At 43.5% G+C, this 18,494-nt stretch overlaps 2 protein-coding genes across 2 annotated transcripts; one reads left to right on the plus strand and one right to left on the minus strand.

Moving 5' to 3' along the window:
• Window position 1: 1 nt before the first annotated feature.
• Window positions 2-13,209, plus strand: LOC6506211 (vacuolar protein sorting-associated protein 13D). Its single transcript, XM_001958301.4, has 19 exons — window positions 2-211; window positions 298-1,088; window positions 1,242-2,288; window positions 2,347-3,257; window positions 3,330-3,460; window positions 3,518-3,658; window positions 3,725-4,349; window positions 4,406-4,525; window positions 4,583-4,907; window positions 4,962-5,754; window positions 5,817-6,069; window positions 6,140-6,284; window positions 6,349-9,678; window positions 9,737-9,952; window positions 10,005-10,859; window positions 10,926-11,234; window positions 11,295-11,789; window positions 11,847-12,965; window positions 13,105-13,209. Exons 1-19 carry the CDS (start codon window positions 115-117, stop codon window positions 13,153-13,155), a joined length of 11,754 nt encoding a protein of 3,917 aa, XP_001958337.2. The 5' UTR covers window positions 2-114; the 3' UTR covers window positions 13,156-13,209.
• Window positions 13,013-18,217, minus strand: LOC6493735 (huntingtin-interacting protein 1-related protein). Its single transcript, XM_001958300.4, has 8 exons — window positions 17,981-18,217; window positions 16,781-17,202; window positions 15,983-16,713; window positions 15,813-15,922; window positions 15,012-15,758; window positions 14,514-14,949; window positions 14,055-14,459; window positions 13,013-14,001 (listed from the first exon to the last, which is right to left on the minus strand). The coding sequence occupies exons 1-8, from the start codon at window positions 18,014-18,016 to the stop codon at window positions 13,514-13,516; spliced, it is 3,375 nt and encodes a 1,124-aa protein (XP_001958336.1). The 5' UTR covers window positions 18,017-18,217; the 3' UTR covers window positions 13,013-13,513.
• Between the last annotated feature and the right edge of the window lie 277 nt (window positions 18,218-18,494).

Genomic DNA, 18,494 nt, shown 5'->3' on the forward strand with positions numbered 1-18,494 from the left:
GGTGCGGCACAGCTGATTACCAGTCTGGGAAAACGCTAGAATTGAACCAAAACATTTGTAAATCAACAATAAATATTAAAAAATAGCATAAGGGTCGGTGGTAACTAAACGAGAATGTTACGGGACCTCATAACGTGGGTGTTGAACACGTATCTGGGAAAATATCTGGAGAACTTGAACTCTGCTCAATTGTCTGTGGCCCTGCTGTCGGGTAAATTTTGAAAGTGATATAAGTTTTGGGTTTTATCTTTCCGTCTCCATCGAATATACATTTAATTACGCTTTATTAATTTCCAGGCGAAGTCGAGCTTGAGAACATACCCATACGCAAAGATGCCCTCCGCTCGTTTAACTTGCCGGTGGAAGTCACCGCCGGAAGCATACGGAAAATCAAGCTCCAGATCCCCGTCCGCCAGTTCAGAACATCGCCGTGGTGCATATCCATCGAGGGACTGTTCTGCATCATCTGCCCAAAGAACCTGGACAACTGGGACCATGAAAAGGAGAAGCTGCAGGACCTGGAGTACAAGCTGTCGGTGCTGGACGCTGCAGAGGCTGGCTGGCGGTCCGAGAAGGGCCAGCAAATGGAGTCCTACTACTTCTCGTCCTACAATAATTGGCTGAAATACGGCACCAACATGGCCACCAACATTATCGACAATATCGAGCTGAAGATCTCCGACGTCCACTTCCGGTACGAGGATATTGTGGACACCGGCAAGAGCCGGATATGTACGGGCATCAAGATTGGCTCCTTGACCGCCCAGAGCTGTGACTGTGATTGGACCAATGGTTCCTACAAAATGACTAACAGCGAAATGAACTACAAACTGGTGGAGCTCAAAGAGCTCTCCGTATATTGGGATCTGCTGCACGAGGACATCAAATGTCAGTCGTACACGAATCAGGAAATCCTCGAAAAACTACACTCCACCTGCGAGCAGAGGCCGCACAATTTTATCATCAAGCCGATTTGTGCAACAGCGCGATGGAAGCGCGACAAGTGCCAGCAGGTGATCCGTACCAAAGACAAACCCAGGGTCTCATGCGAGCTCCTGGTGCCCGAGGTGGTCATAGACATATCCAAGGTGAGTTTCAAAATATTCAGCAACTAGGTGCGGAATAAAATGGGCAAGTCTTCTAATTAAAAATATGTGTAGATAGGTTCAAGGTTTGCCTTGAAAAAGATAAGAATTTTTAATTATGATTCACTTTTATCAAGCTACTTACTTATATTTCAGGTCCAGCGATTGCAGATGTTAGATAAGCTTTCGGAAATCCGGCAAGTCAAGGAAGTTCGGCAATACAGACTAAAGCGACCAAACTGTAGTATAGAAAGTAATCCCCGCCTATGGTGGAAATATGCCCTCAACTGTCACGGCTTCTCCATGAAGCAAAATGAAGAAAGTTGGCTGGTACTTACGGAGAACCTCCGATATATGAAGCTCTACAAAGCGATTATTTTGAATCCAAATGAAAATTTATCCACCGAAGACAAAGAGTTTAAAGCTTACTTTGAGAGCGACCGAAATATATTGGACTTGAAGATAATGAGGCGAATTTCCTTTGAAAAAGTTTTTACAACTGGCTTTGCTTTCGAGTCCCCGAACGTTAAGGGATCCAATATGCTCTTCCATTGGTTCCCAAACTGGATGGGCTGGTACGCGAATAATCCCAACACCCCCAACAACGAGCAGGACGAATCGCTGAAGCATTTAGAAGACGACATTTTGGTCGCTTTAGAAAACACTCTGCAAAATAACTCGGATCTGAAGAGCGATGCTGTCTTCGGATACTTTTCAATGAAGCTCCTCAAGGGCCTGGTTATTCTGCAGACCGAGGAACTGCTAAGTGACGGCCGGAGGAAATCAATGGAAATGCAATTCAACAACTTTTCGGCATACCTTCAGCTGAGTCCACAACTTACGTCCTATACTGTGGGCGTATCACTGCAAGAAGTCTATTTGATGGACAAAACCAGCTGCGACACAATGCACAACTATTTAATTAAGCCGCAGACGGGCAACGTAGCTTCAACAAACCAAATAGCCAAAGGGACGCTCGAGGAGGACATTCTATTCCAGTTACAATACGAAAATTGTAACCAATTGCGGTTTCAACTGAACATTAAATCGAAAGGCCTGGATCTTATTTACAACAAGGATGCGATTCAGTGGCTACTAGACTTTCTGGCAGTTCAAAATTCGAAAATACCCTCTCCTCGCGATCGAATCGAGAAAAAAACGGATTTTATGGAAAATTGGAATCAGATATTCAGTGGGAATGAGGTTACTATATATTTTTCATATCTTTAAAAGCGTATTTAATAATATTTGTGTATCGCAGGTGAATCGAAAGATGTGGATGTTTGAGATTGAAATCTTTGCACCCCGGATAATATTCTTGGAAAACTACAAAGTCAGCAATTCGTTAATGGTTCTGTTGGATTTCGGAAAACTGGAGATGAGAAAAATGGAGGTGAAGAAGTGCATTCCTGTGATAGAATCGGCGGCATCGGAAAACAACAGCGACGATGAGGAAACGTATCTGACTCCTTGTTCGACTCCGCCTGCCTCGGAAAAAAGTGGCTCGGACTCTCCGACACTTCTTGAGAATTCGAAAATCGAGAATTTCCTGAACAAGAACGTTCAGCTGGAGTACGTTCTGCACAACAAGATATACGACAAGTATCTGATAAACTTTACAAACCTGCAAGTGTTGGTCTGCAAGTACGAGGAAAGGTGGCAAGCGTGCTTGAAGACATCGTCCAACTTTCACCTGATTGATAAGTTCAACATAAACCTCACATTCGAGCAAAGGAACATCTTCACAGTCGACCCCGATTATCCTTCGTTTGTACTCTTCGGCACATGTCCTACGATACTGATCCACGGGAATGAGGAACTCATAAACAACTGCTACACCATCATGACTCCGATTGTGAAAGCTTCAAGGGAAATGGATAATATCTATCGAGGGGGCAACACAATCTACGCCAGTGAACGGATCAAAAACCTTGCCGAGGACGACAAGAGCAGAATTGTGATTGAGTTTGTGATGGATCAACTGGTGATTGAGATGCAGTCGACGGACAGAAGCATTGCCGAACTTCAGGTTATTGGGGCACGAGCTGGATTAACCAAAGAATCAAGTGAAACAAAAATTTCGATGTCGGTGCATGGTTTGCTTCTGGTGGATGCCATACAATCATTTGGGCCTGATTTTGAACTTCTGGTGGCCAGTCATCGTCACGTGGGGTAATTTTGGAAACACATTTCTTATTAGCAACAATCGTTATGAGAGGAAAAACAATATTTGTTCATTTTTAGTATGGATAGCTTGTCTGGAAGTCTTAAACACAGTGCAGTAGTTTCTCCAACTTCGCCTGGATCACCTCACTTCTTCGACAGGGCCACCAGTCCTCATATGATAACGAAGGCAGTGCAAAACATTAAAATGGGTATGCCATTTATCAAGATATAGTTCTTATAGTTTGTAATCATGTCTTGATTTCTAGGGGATAAGCAAACAGAGTTCTGCCAGGATGAAGACTCAACAGCACTTATTTCTGTTGACATCACAATTGTTCCACCAGGTCCTACGAATCCCGTAAAGCTTCACACGACCAACATTACCTTCAACAGTTTGGATATAATAGGTAGGTTTCATCCAATATTTTAAATTTAAAAAAAATATAATTATTCATTTGATTTGGCATTTTTAGCAAACCAGGACACTATTATTGAAATACTCAACTTTGCCAAAAGGACTCTTCTGACCCAAAACATATTCCAAAGCGATAGCCCGGCACCAGCAGAAGAATCGCCTGATGAGCCAATCGAAATAGAGGATCAAGTGAATCAAACAAGTCACAATAAGATAACCTTTGACTTCTTCCGACTGAATATCCTGTTGCTTTACACCATAAAGAGGGAAAAAATAAGTATCGGCCGGAAAGTGGGAACTGTAACGCTTACAGAAGCTAAGATAAATGCCTCATTTCAATCGGACTTGTCCATATTCGGTTCGCTCGGTGGAATTCAAGTCATTGACATTACTCCAGAGGCCTTTTGTCATCCGAGAATTCTCTCTGTTGGCCGAGATCAGATCCTAAGGGCTTCGGACACAAACAAGCAAACTGTTCTGAGTCAACTTTCCAACGAGATTTATTCTAATAATTACAACGAAGAGAAGAGCGACGAAAGTGATGCTATTAGTTTCCAAAGTCACTGGAGCGACAAGACGACATGTACTTTTCAAATGCGAATGGCCTCGGCTTCTTATACCCATTGTCCGCGGTTTCTGAGGGACGTCAATGCCTGCATCACATATTTTAAACGCAGTTTGCGGTAGGATTACATAAAAATGATGGAGATCAATTATTAATTTTAATTTATTTCTATAGAGAGTTTGCTACTTCCATTGGCAACAAAGCTACAGACATGGCCAAGGAGTTTGTGCAACAAATAAGAGCGACCGAACAAACAGGACCCATATCTCCACAACGAATTCGTCAGGAAAATTGGTAGACTCTTATCATTTGAAATAAACTATAAACCATTCTATAAACTCCTTTTTATAGGCTTGATATTATTATAAGCAGTCCCATCATAATTCTGCCCATTTCCAACATGAGCACCAATGTTCTGATTGCTAATTTAGGAAAAATTAGTTGTTCCAATTGCCCGAAATCCGATGGCGATGATCTAGAAGAGTCCTATACTATAGATATTACAAACACCTACGTATACTCCTTGAACATGGATGAAAGTGACTATAGTTTCAGTGTTCATCCAGCTAAGAACAAGGATGCAATACCAATACTGCATGACACTGCAATCACTTTGCACCTTTACGTGGGCTACAATGAATACAATGGTCCGGAGAAGGAGCTAAATAGTGTATCTGTGAGTTTAAACAATATTCCATATTTCAATTGATTTACATTTATGAATTTCCAGATAAAAGGAAGCATGGTAGAAGCTTTAAAAGTGTCCCTTAATCGGAAGCAATATGAGTTACTTCTGGAGTGCCTTCGGTTCGCAACAAATTTCTCGAATGGATCATTAAATGAGTACGAGGACTATGATCAGAATGGAGACAGTGAACCCTCTTCAAGCAGCGAAGAGGTTCACATTATCAGCACGATTATTCAGTTTTCCATGCCCGTGTTTCAAATCAACCTGCAGAACGAGTACCACAACGATCTCATCAATCTTACCTTCAAGGACTTCAATGTAAAGCACATCGCAAAGGGATACGACAAGGATATGGAAGTGATTTTAAAGTCTGTTCTGATGGAGGACCTAAAATCGGACATCAGCTCACCATTCAGGAACATGGTGACATCCGTAGATCTCGAAAGGAATGTGAGGAAAAATGAGCTGTCCTCTTCCTCGTGCCCGAATTTGCCCAGCTTCCTGAACTCTCAAAAGCATCGCTGCAACTCCGTTCCATCCGGCTTCTACGATTACATGCAGCTGAAAAATTTCAGTGGCGAGAAGAAATCTACCTTCAGCAACAACAATGACTTTGGACGGAAAAAAGAGAGCCAGACATTGGTAATCTATAAGTCGCATACTGGTCGCTCGGCCCAGAACGGGAAGCTGGAGCAATTGAGTTCGATACAATTCAACTGCCTAAACCTGGCCATTTGCGTGGAACGCTGGTATACAATATTCGACTTTTTCGGACTAGTTTCTGTCGACAACTTTAACGAAAAGGTTACAGAGGAGAAAATACAAGTCCAACAGAGTAATGAGTATAATTTCTAGAAGAATAGTATCAGTTTGCTAACACATTATTTCATTTTTCAGATAAGACCGAGTTTGGCAGTAGGCTTAAAGTGTCCATAAGGAGCTTGAACTTCACGTTGATTCGGAACGAGTCTCTCCTGTCCAGAGTGAATGTGTCCAACGCTGTCTTTGTGATTCTTCAAGACCACTTTTGTAAGATAGTTGAGGGCTGCTTGGGATCGGTTTCCGTCAATGATCTCTCAAAGTATGGAAGCATTTATAAGCAAAAGTTCCTGACAAGCGGAACGGAGGCCTTAAACTTTGTTTATAAAAAGTAAGTGCCTAACTAAATCTTTAGTTTCTAAAATAATACTTACCATGGCACTTTTTTTTTGCGATTTTAGAAAGCTTGTCGATTTGGAAGCACTAAAGGCTTTAGACAGCGACTCCACATTGCGTATTAATATGGCTGCTGTGCATTATATTCACACCAAGCGATTTGCTACAGAGCTGCATGTTTTTGTCAAAGACTTGCTTCAATTGCAGACGGTAATGTTGATTTAAAAATATACTTTTAATGTTGATTCTCATGCAAACATATGTCTTCCCTCAGCCTGTGATAAGAAAACTCAAAAAGCAGAATGTGGAGAATGTGCGGCCTTCGAAAATGAAGCTGGTTATTCAAGCGGACTCACCAGTCATTGTACTTCCGGCTTCCTACAATAGGAACGAGGTGATCATCGCATACCTGGGGCAGTTCACTCTGAAGAATAGCTTTCATTTTGCCAGCGACGAGGGCATCATCAGCAAACAGGCCACCAAGCCAAATGAGAATGAAATCTTGGACGTCATGCGCATCAATCTGGTGAACATAAACCTATACTCTGGAGAGAAGAGTACGGTGAAAACCAAAAAGGATCAGGAAAACGATACGATTTTGATTGCCGATTTGAATTTTCTGCGATTGGGCCAACCGTTCTTCAACGACGCCACTTTTTTGCACTTGCAATTGGAGCGAAATCTGTCTGCTGAAAATAATCGCGTGTGTCCCGACATTAGTGTGCAAGGCACCTTCTCAAAACTGAACGGAATGATCAATATTCAACAGTATAAGCTCATTCGGAGCTTCCTCAACAACAACATTGGCGAGCACACGGATGATATTTATTGGAACTACTCCAACAACAGTTGTACGTCCATCGAAAGACTTTCGACTGTCAGTCTGCTGCCGAAGATCGAGGCTTCCAGAACGGTTTCTATTCTGATTTCTATACGAATTTTGCTGGAGGATGTTTCGCTGTTACTGGCCCTGAACACAAGCCATAGGACTGTTGTAGAACCCCTGTCCTGCATCCACTTCCTGAAGTCCACTCTGGAAATCGACTTGTTCAGCGATGGTTCCCAGGATATTGACCTGATATCGAGTAACATCCTGATTGAGGATGAAAGAAAGGACACCGGCATGGGTAATGAGAACATGTTCAAGAACATATTGGAGCCCTCCAAGAAGGAGGTCAGACCGGAGAACTCTGTACAGGTTGAGGTTCATTGTCGTAAGAAGGGCAATTTCTGCAAGTACACCATAATGCTCAACAACATGCGGGTGTTTGCACTCCTCAGTTTTCTGGATCAGTTGAAGTCGTACCTGCAGGAGGATTCGCCGGCTCCGGTGGTCAGTAATGTGACGAATCCGAGCTCCCAGAAGCCTCAAGTCGACAATAGCGTTGCCACGGAATTCGTGGTGAATATTACGGACTCGGAAATAATATTTGCGGAGGAATGCAGCCGGCTGGACTCAAATGCCATCATTTTGAAGAGCACCACGGTTATCTCGTACAAGCCCAATAGCAACTCCGTGCCACTCTCCTTGAACATCAATCACTTGGAGATATTTTCGTGCACCTTGGATGCCGAGGAGGAGAGTGCTCTGTCCATAATTGATCCATTCACGTTGAACATTGAACTGCGGAGTAATTGTTTGAATATACTCATTCAGAAGCCCTTGAACATTCGATTGTCCTACGTGGATGTGAAACTGTTCTCAAGAATGGCCCGACTTCTGCCAACGCAGACATCCCGTTCGAAAAATGTGATCTCTAAGGCGGATTCGGATCTGGAAAAGGTGGCTCCCCTGGTTGCGATGGGCTTTGAACTTTCCGACTGCCTGTATGCCATGCAAGTCAATGATTGGAGATTGAACGACGCGGCCCTGTGGCTAACGCACCAGAAGCAGAACTCCTACAAGAATCCCTCCCTGGAGCTGAAGACTGCAGTCGTGGACGCGAATTTAATATCGGTCTTCATAATTGATGACTGCATGGATGCGGACGTGCCGCTACTGGAGATTTCGCTCTCCAAGTTCCTGCTCAATTTTACCTTCAAAACGCAGGATCCCAACCCCAAGGAGACGAATGTGCGACACTTCAGTTTGGGCAACATTGACACGGAAGCCGCAGTGAACTATTACAATCGCCGGCTCAGTGGCTGGGAGCCTGTCGCCGAGTCCTGGGAGTCAAATATAAAGTGGAAGTTCGCCAAGGGGCACTTTGACAATAAGAAGCGCTTCGAGATCGGCATCTCCAGCAAGCAGATGCTCAAGCTGAATGTCACTTCCACGTTTATAGAACTTTTTAACATGGTTCTGAAAAACTGGACAAACGACTTCAATGACAATGCCACCAAAAACAAGCAGCGCTCCCCATTTATTCCCTTTGCCCTTCAGAACCTCACCGGAACCCCGCTGCTATTCAAACCAATCTACGCCCCTTTGGGGGACCTGAGCTGCTCCGACATGCACCAGTTCGAGCTGATCAAGCACTGGTCCTCCGTGCAGCCCAACGAGACAAAGACATTCGACTTCAGCCAGAAGAGCAAGCTCCGCCACGTGCACTCCCACCAACTGAACCTGCATCAGATCTTCGTACAGATCCACGGCTGGACCCTGATCGGGCCCATCTCCATTGACAAGGTGGGCATGTTCTTCCGCACCACCACCATGGACAACCAGTACTCCACCAAGACTCGGATAGTGTTCGACATATCGCTAATTGGATCGGCGCAGAAACTGATCAAAGTGAAGTCTTCCTTGGAGGTCCTGAACAAGATGGACCGTAATGTTTTCCTGAAAATGTCCTTGAAGAGCAGCCACAGCGACGGCCTGACAGCAATCAGTGTCATAAAGCCCAACGATGAGTTGTCATTGCCACTGAAGTTCATCGATGCATCCCTGCACATAGCACATAATACGAATGAAAGCGAAGCCTACGAGGACACTGGCTTCACGCACAGCGAAATCGCATGGAATCTCGGGGGCAAGGAGAACTTGCCAAAGCTGTATGTCAGTTATGACAAAAGCAAGAGCCTTCTGTACACGCTGGTCTATATAAACCGGGAAATCTTTCACACCAAGGAGCAGAACCTGCCGGGACACAGGATAACGCTGCTGCCGCCGTTGAAGATAAACAACATGCTCTGCTGCGACCTGATGTTCAAGATCCACGAGACAGCCACCGGCAGGATAAATGCATCCGAGAGTATAAATATCTATAATGTGAACATCTGCGAGCCCTTCAACTTGAGCATCACCCTGGACAACTTCCAACTCTCTGGCCAACTGAAGATCCCCATGAGCCATAGCGGCGTTGTGGAACCAAAACTAAAGTTGTACGATATCAAGAAGCGGGAGCTCCACCTGCGAATCTCAATCCAGTCGTGCAAGGGCAAAGGCATGGAGATCCACATAAGTGCTCCCGTTTGGATTATTAATAAGACGGGGCTGCCTTTGATCTGCAAGCAGGAGGGAACCAACAACACTGCGGCAGGACAATTCGAGGAGCACGAAACAGCCAGGCAGGTGGCGCCGCTTATGTTCTCCTTCTCCGACCAGGAAGGATCCCCGGCTCTGGAAGTTCGACTGGGCAATGCTCTGGGCGCAAAGAATATGGTAGGCTCTCAAGAGTATTTTAAATATGGAAATAAAATAACTATATCACATTTCTCAGTGGTGCAAGAGCTTCAGTACTACCAGTAAGGAACTGACTTACCGGGAACTGCGAGCGGAGAACACAAAAGGAAGCTATGCGATCGGAATAAGCGTTAGGAGGGGCAGAGGTCTTTATGCCTGCACCACATTCGTCATCTTATCGCCTCGCTATCATTTGCACAACAGAAGTGGCTACAAATTGGAGTTCATTCAGCTGTGCGATGTTGCCAACAATGTGAGTTATTAGGTCTTCACTTAAATCTTTTATTAATAATATTCTATTTCAGGACCGTCCGGATCCTCGTAAAATAATCTCGGCACCCATCGACTGCAACTTCGCATTCCACTGGCCCAACTGGGACCAAGATCAATTTATTTGTGTACGGATTCCGGAAATAGAGTGCTGCTGCTGGTCGAAGGGAATCCCAATCACTGGCCTCAACAATCAGAGTTTGTACATCAATGTTCGGAATGACTGGGGCGAGATGTTCTTCCTTCGGCTGGAGATCATATCCAAGGATGCCACATATATACTTTTGTTCACGGACGCTCGAACCCTACCGCCACCGATTCGCATCGACAACTGCTCGGAGGTTGTCATTAATTTTTCCCAGACCCGCACGAAACCTGTCTGGATAACGCCGGTTCGTCCACAGTCCTCCCTGTCCTATGTGCTGGACGATCCCTTGGGAATGAAGGCCCTTCTGATGGAGGCGCCCGGAGGCAACATGATTGAGTTTCCGGTTAGAAAAGACTTTAAGAAGACGCTGACATACACGAATTTCATTTACATCGCATTTCACGGCACCTTCGAGCGCTCCGGCGACGAGGAAGTGCATCATAGGAATTTGGTTTTGGGAGTGCACGGAAAGAAAGTTGTGATAGTGGAAAAGAATTCGGGGGATCGGTCGCAGCTTTGGCTTATGAACTCGAGTGGTCAACTCGAACACGAGGGTTCCACACCACCGATTCAGTCGAATGACGGCAACGCAGTGCGCTTGGTCTTGGATCTGGAGAGGCCGCCGAACCCCACGGAGTTCACCACTCTGGTGGTTCGAACCCCCAACAAGCAGAGGGTAACCACCCAGACCTGGCGGTTTGAAAATGGCCGGCTAATGTGTCATGCCAACATGTGCGTTCAGGTGGGAACTAAATACTATTTTTATTATTTTCTTGTAATTTGAACTCTTAATTGCAACCTGTTTCAGTCTCGGTACGGAGAGATCGGCTTGAAGCCATACTGCGATGCTGTTGTGGGACGGATCGAGAATAATTCGACAAAGAAGTACTCCATACCGCTTGCTCAACACATTGTGGCTCAGAAGTTGAGGCCTGGATCCGGACAACTGGAAATATCCACGAGAATGGATGGCCCGATCTTGACGATCGAAATATGTGATATTAAAATTAAAAAGAACTCAGTATTCCTAACGCCCGACTCCATGTGGATGCACGCTTCCCTCAACAATCGCCAAATAACGGATACGGGAAAGATAGCTTCTACTCATGAGTATCTGGTAAGAGTAAAAATTACTCTTTAAAATATATATGACATACTTAAACTATTATATTTATAGATCAATGTGGAACTCGTTAAGGGCATTGGCATCTCAATAATAGCGCGAAAACCCTGCGAGGAGATCATGTTCATTAGCCTGGATTGCATTCACTGCGACATGGTGCAAAGTGCTTTGGAGAACTCTCTAGATTTGAACGTATCTTACATACAAATAGATAATCAGTTGCTGGACGCGGTCAGTCCAATCGCAATGTACACCCAAAACTCGAACGAGGACGAGAAAAACAAAAACGCCGTAGTGCTCAAGCTCAAAATGTTACCCTGCCCCAACAAGAATGCAATAATATTTAAATATCTGTCACTGGACGTGAAACCATCGACGGCGAACCTGGATGAGAAGCTAATATTGAAGTTGGCCTCGTTCCTGGGCTATGGAAAAATCAACCCACAAAATTTAAGTGTACAATACGAATTCGAAAACTACGAAGAACGATCCATTCTACAGGATATGAAGAGGTACTACTTTGAGAACCTAAACATTGGAGCAACGCAGGTAATTCCCTTATTTCGAAATATTTGAAACACTTTTTTATCATTTCTGTTTTTTAAGGTGCGGCTCTCCGCGTTCACTTCTTCGAAGTTGCCGGTGGAACTGCATGAAACGAAAAAGGCTCTGGGACTGACCCTCATCAAGTTTGAGGATGCACTGATTGAGCTCGACAGGTATTCGGATAAATCGCACTTCGAAACCCTGGACGTCTATCTGAAGGGCATGAAGACGCACTACATCCAGCAAATCAAGTGGCATGCTGCCGCTATTTTGGGCAGTGTCGACTTCCTCGGCAATCCCCTGGGATTCGCAAACGACTTGTCTGAAGGTGTGTCCGGTTTGATCTTCGAGGGCTCGGTCAAGAGTCTGGTGAAGAACGTGACACATGGCATATCCAATTCCACGGCGAAGTTAACCGAAACACTGTCGGATAGCTTGGGCAAAGTCGTGCTGGACGATCACGACAACGAGACCCGGCAACGAATTTTGGAGCTGCAGTCGAATACGTCCGGTGGTCACCTTGCAGCGGGTCTGAAAGGTCTAGGATTTGGGCTGTTGGGTGGAGTAACTAGTATAGTTCGGCACACATACGATGGCGCCGCATCGGACGGCGTTCCCGGCTTTCTAAGTGGGCTGGGAAAGGGTCTGGTGGGCACTGTGACAAAACCGATTATCGGAGTCCTGGACTTGGCATCTGAGACGGCCAGTGCGGTGCGGGAAACCAGTCGGGATACTCACAGAAATACGCCGGAAAGAAAGAGGCTGCCCAGATGCGTAACCGGCGCTCCTGGGGGCTTGCTGCCCCTCTATTCCAATCGCCAGAGCAAAGGCCAGCAATACTTGTACCTAATCAATCATAAAAACTATGCGGAGAAAATAATTTCCTACGAAACGAATCTATGGAGCGATAAGGAGGCCAGGTTACGACTGCTAGTTTCCACCGAATACGTGCGAATATTTTCAATAGTTGACGGCAATCCAACCGTCATGTTCGAGACGCACCTGAGTGAGATACTCTCGTGCCATCCGCTGGTAACGAATGCTGGAACAGCGTCGTCGTCATCGAGCAGTAGGGCTTCGCCGAGTTACTACATTGAGATTTCAACTAATCTTCCGAAGGTCACGAGGCCCAGGATACGGTGTCGCTCTGAAGAGTGTGCGGAGGCGGCATCGAGATGTGTGAGTACAATTTTATAAGAATTTCATTTATAATCCGAAACACGTAGTTGCATTGAAACAATTTATGTTTATAACTTTATTTTTATACAAACTTGAAATGACTATCACATACATTTATTTTTATTTGATTTCTTTTTAGATAAATTACGCTAAAAGTGTCTATGATGAACGTGAACATGCCGTTTTATAAAATGCATTACGCCGGTTCGTGATAATAAAAATAAACCTTTTGACAAAAATGTAACATTTTGTTTTCTTTGGCAAAAGTTAGTAGGATTTTTAGTGTCATAAACTAATAATATTTAAGCCCATCAACCATTAATAAGCGAATGGAATTACGAATCAAAAATGGTTCAATAAAACCAAAGATCCAAAGGCGATCAAAATGGAATCAGAAAACAAAATCATCCTTCGGAGGAAATTGTTAAACATACAATAAGCAATAGTGTAAATATTGTAACATATATGTGTGTATATTTTTGTTTGTCATGAAGTGCATTTATAAAAAAAGAATGTTTAGTAATTTAAGGTTTTAGTAACAATAGTATTTAATACTCGGCGTTTTTGTAATGCTCTCTCCTAAACGAAGACAGCTTCTGTCGCTGCGTCTGAAGCGCTTGTTCGATTTCGAGTACTTTGACGTGAATTTCCATCTCCATCGTCTTGATCTGCGACGGCGTTAGTTTCGCAAGTTCAAGCTCGCTCTGCTGCTCCAGCTGCGAGTTGCAGTCCTTGACCGTGGCCACCAACGTACCTGTTGCCTGGGTCACACTGCGCGATGCCTTGGTCAGGTCCGTCAACTTTTGGCTGTTGCGATCGGCCTTGACCTTGCTGGCTATAACCATTTGGGTCGTGCAAGCGGCTATTTCCTGGGCCGCCACAATAAGCTCAAAGTTTTTGCCAGACTCACTTTCAATGGCTTTGTTGGCCGCCTCAACGAGGTAATTGGCCGCCTTGGCTACACTTTTAGAAGCGGATATCAGGCCATCCGACCACTGACTGTTTCTCCTGTAGAACTCGTTGGCACTTGCATTACCTGAACGGTCAATTAAGTTATATTCAGTTTCCTTTTGGTTTGTGTAAACTCACCCTTTTGTGACGCCACTATTTCGTGCTGCAGAAGACGCGATTTTTGTATTAAAATCTTGACACACTCCATTAGCGTCGTACAGGCGTCCACAATTTTGCCATTCACCTCTAGATTGGTTTGGTTGTCCTTCGCGCGAGCCTTTGCCAGCAGTTCGGTGATTTTCGAGGCAGCATCATCGATGGCAGCATCCATCTCCCGCAGTTCTATCTCAAGAAGCTTGTCCAGATCGATCTTCTGCTCGATGGTAGCCCTAATCTTTTCGATTAGTTTTCCAATATCCGTCAACTTTGCTTGTATATTGGAAGAAATTGTCTGCCTTTCACTGTCCTTCGTCTCATTGTTTATCAAATACTGGAACAACTGGCAAACATCAGAGCAGAGCAGAGATGTTTTTGTGAAGATTTCTGAAACAGAAAACATATTAAATGTTTGCTTTTTTTAATAAATTATTTACTTACCTTGCCCCGTTTCAATAGCAGTTGTGGTTTTGTAAACAATGTCGCACTGATCGTACAGTTTTATAAACACATATCCCAAATACATGACATCGTGCATCCCCTCCCTGGAAGTAAAGTGACTTATAGCAGCAGAGTTGTTGAATTTGTTCAACAGCGGCTCCATTTCCTTAATAATATTTGGTATAGCTTCCAGGGGTTGTTGCTCCGATCCACTCAGCTTCGAATTACAGATCTCCTTTACAGTTTTTATAACCAACTTTCTAAGTTCGTTTAAATCTGTATTACAAGTCTGGTAGGAATTTGTTATGGAATCGATTTGTTGTGTGGCCTGGGATAGTTGGCTTTCAGCTGCCAAAAGTTTGCTTTGCAAATCATCCTTTTGTTGCCCTATTGTCACATTTTCCTGCTCCAGTTTCTTGATAGCTTCCACCGATTCCTGGAAATTAATATGGCATTTAATAAAATAATATACAATAAAGTATGTATGTATTCCATTACCTGGAGTGCTGTTTCCTTCTCTTGTAAATTATTTATTGTCTGCTGCAACTGGGCATTTTGTGAATCGTTAATACTCTTGTGCTCCGAATTTAAATTCTCTATTTTTGTCAAGAGCAGGCCCTTTTCCGCTTCAAAAGCTTTGAAGTTTTTGTCAATTTCGCTGATTTTCAAACTAATCTCACTCTCCGCACTCGACAATTTCTCCTTAATTTCGTTGAACTCTATATCCTTCTGCTTCAAGTCATTGATGCTCTGCAGCAGTTGGGCACTTTGAGCGTCGTTGCTGCTTTTATGTTGGACGTTTAGTTCCTCTATCTTTGATAGAAGAAGCGCCTTCTCTCCTTCGTGGGCCTTGATAGTGTTCTCGATTTCTGTACATTTTGCATTTATTTGGCTTTCGGCACTTGATAGTTTTTCCTTTGTGTCATTTAAGGCGGCGTTGAGCTCCTCGATTTTAATATAATTTAGCCTCAAGTTTTCAGAGGTGGAATTAATGTCTAGTTGCTGCATTTGTTTTTCCTTAACTACATCATCGTACTTTTCCTTAATTTCACTCTTGATTGCCTCGAGTTGTGACATTTTTTCGACTTGCTCGTCGAGTTGCTTTTGCAAAGCCAAGTTGGCTTTATCTTTCTCTTCAAAGTTCCCTTTAATCTTGGAGATTTCGTTGGTAAGTGCCTTTGTTTCCAGCAGCAACTGGGAGTTGGTTTGCTTTTCTTTGTTTAACGATTTATTGGACTCACTTTGCTGAAATTAAAATTGGTATTAGTATCTGGATGATTGTCCAAATTTTAATCTCACCTCTCTTAATAACTGAATGTGTTCATCTCGAATTTTGGTGTACAATGTTTTCAGTTTATTGAATTTCTCCGAAGACTGCTTGTGTTTTTCCTCCTCTTCAATGGCCTTTTCTGTAAAATAAAATGGTTTGTCTTTTAATGTGTTTTAGGGAATAAAGGAGAGTATCCTACGCATAAGAATTGGATTTTGGTTGATTTGAAGTTCCAGTTCATCGTTTTGCATGCGCATGTTGGCGCACATTTCCCTAGAAAGTGCGAGGTCATTGGCCAAGATGGTATTGTTTTTCTGCAAGTCCTCCACATCGTGTCTGTAGCTTTCTTCCAGTTCGTCAAAGTTCTTTTGTAGGGCTACCAGTTTAAAGGAAAGCTCCTCAATGCCAGCCTCTTTCTCACTAATTATTCCTTCCAAAACACTGAGCTGTTGCTGCGCTTGACTATATGCCTCAGCCTCCACATTATTCGTATCAACGAGGTCCTCCACAACTGGATCGGGTTCTTGGGGCACGTGGACAACTGGCGGTACGTAACTGGTGAAATCATTCTGGGATTTGAAATTCGGACTTGACTCTGGCAGCTCGGGAACAACTATTAAGTCCTTAAAATACTGAAGAGGACGAACGTTGTTGTAGAAATCTTTCAACTTCAAAAACAGGCCACTAAACCGCTCTCTATGGCCGGACAGAACATCGTAAGGTAAACCATCATGAAGCTTGAACATAAGACGCACGCTCATATCATACAGGGCATTGGAATCCTGAATAAGGCAGACTATGGGTGCCAATCGACACTGTCCTTGCGGAGTCATCGACGACATTCGGTAGTGGTTCATTGACGAGAAAATGGTCTGCTGCAGGGCAATGATGTCCTCTAGATAGTCAAAGATTTCGACGCACAATTGAAAACTGCAAGAGAAACATATTCATTAAGTTATAGTTGGAAACAGGTAACATTTTTTTTGGATAGTCTTACCAGTAGTTCAAGTCCCTGTCCACAGCAACAAAGAGTTCGGTAAAGGAAATGTTCAAGCTACCGGGAAACAATCGGTTTTTGTCGTGGAAGTTCAGTTTGGAGGCCAGGAGGTTGCTGTACGACTGTATACAGCAACCAATGTCATCCTGCAGGAGTCCCCACATTTTCCCAACCTCCAGGATCATTTTCTTGTGGCTCTGCGAGTGCCTAATCGCACTGTCGTGGCCCTCCCTCATGACCTTGTGCAGGAGGTGGAAGAACTTCCAGGCTGTGAACCGGCTCTGCATCAATGGCTGGCGGGTGGCCATCATCCAGAAGCTCTTGGCCTCCTTGGTCTTGTGAATCATGATGATTATGGATCGAGCATGTTTTGTTTTGAGTGGTGCCTCCAAGCCATTCAAAGCTTTATTTACACTTATGTTCTGAAATGAAAAACCGCAAAGCGATAAGAGGATTTCATTCTTTTTAGAGGAAATGATATAGCTTGAGCCTGTTTATGGTTAATTTTTTACACACTTTAGCATACTTGGAAGCTTCTGATAACGTGAACCTTTTAAGGACTTATTTTTTATCATTCTTTAATTTTTGTAATTTTTGTTAAAAATATATTTTTGCTTAAAACGAGTCAATCATCATACAACTAGCATGAGTTATCCAATACGTTTGTCATTCACTTTTTTCAAAGCACCTGGAAGTTATTATCGCAATTTTTTCATCACTCCTCATTAACTGCATTCTCAAGATTAATGAAACCCGGCAATCTTATCTTGCCGATAATGTAACTCTCTATCCCCAACCGCCATGAGAGCTAGAGGGCCTGCTGTTTGCAGATATAAAGATAGGTTTCCATGTTGACATAGCCACCTTCACAGTTTCTGGTTCAGTGGGTCATCGACATCTCGGAGGAGAAATTTGCTATTAGCATTTTTCACAGTGCATTTGTGCACACATTCACATGGCTTGGCAGGGCGGGACTGCTCCATAAAATCTGGTTCAAGGCTGACTTGAGTTTCAACATAAATGTTTATGAGAATTCTCGTGTTTATACAAATGTTTATAAACTGTTGATTGGCAAAAGGTTTGCGTGAAAAAAGGCACAGGAGGAATAAGGTAACCAAACGAGCACTGCACCACAAATTATCCTAAATTAGAAGGTCTTTGCGGCTTTATGCGGGTGAGCCAGGTGCACGGATTACATACCAATTGGTAGAACTCTTTCTCGGCGTGAGTTGCCATTGTTTTGACAATACTTGGCGTACTCCTTGGACAAACTGGAATTCATTCGCGACGCGATATGTGTGTTCAATTTCTTATCTTATCTTATCAACAATGTTGCCCATTGTTTGTGCGGGTGTGAATCATATAAACAAAAATTTGTTTTCATTTGTTATTTTGGAGGGTTGCATTTCAGCACCAGCGGTGTCCGATTAATTTTGGAATGCTGGAATTGAACTGGAACCTAGAGACGGCCAAAATATCGATAGGCAACTGTTTTAAATTAAATAAAATTTAAAAAAAAACATGAAATTAAAGATATATTGGTATTTTATTATTATTTCAAGAGATAGAAAATTGATTTACAAATGGTTGAAGATATGCAGCTTGAGAATCAAATGTATGGCCTGTGGGCCACATAGTGGGTCCATGACATTTTCAAAATTTTCAAAGGGAATCCCCCAGAAAATTTTATGAAAAGTCTAAAAAATAATTTCTG

The sequence above is a fragment of the Drosophila ananassae genome, chromosome 2R (assembly GCF_017639315.1).
Source record: "Drosophila ananassae strain 14024-0371.13 chromosome 2R, ASM1763931v2, whole genome shotgun sequence".
Taxonomy (NCBI): Eukaryota; Metazoa; Arthropoda; class Insecta; order Diptera; family Drosophilidae; genus Drosophila; species Drosophila ananassae.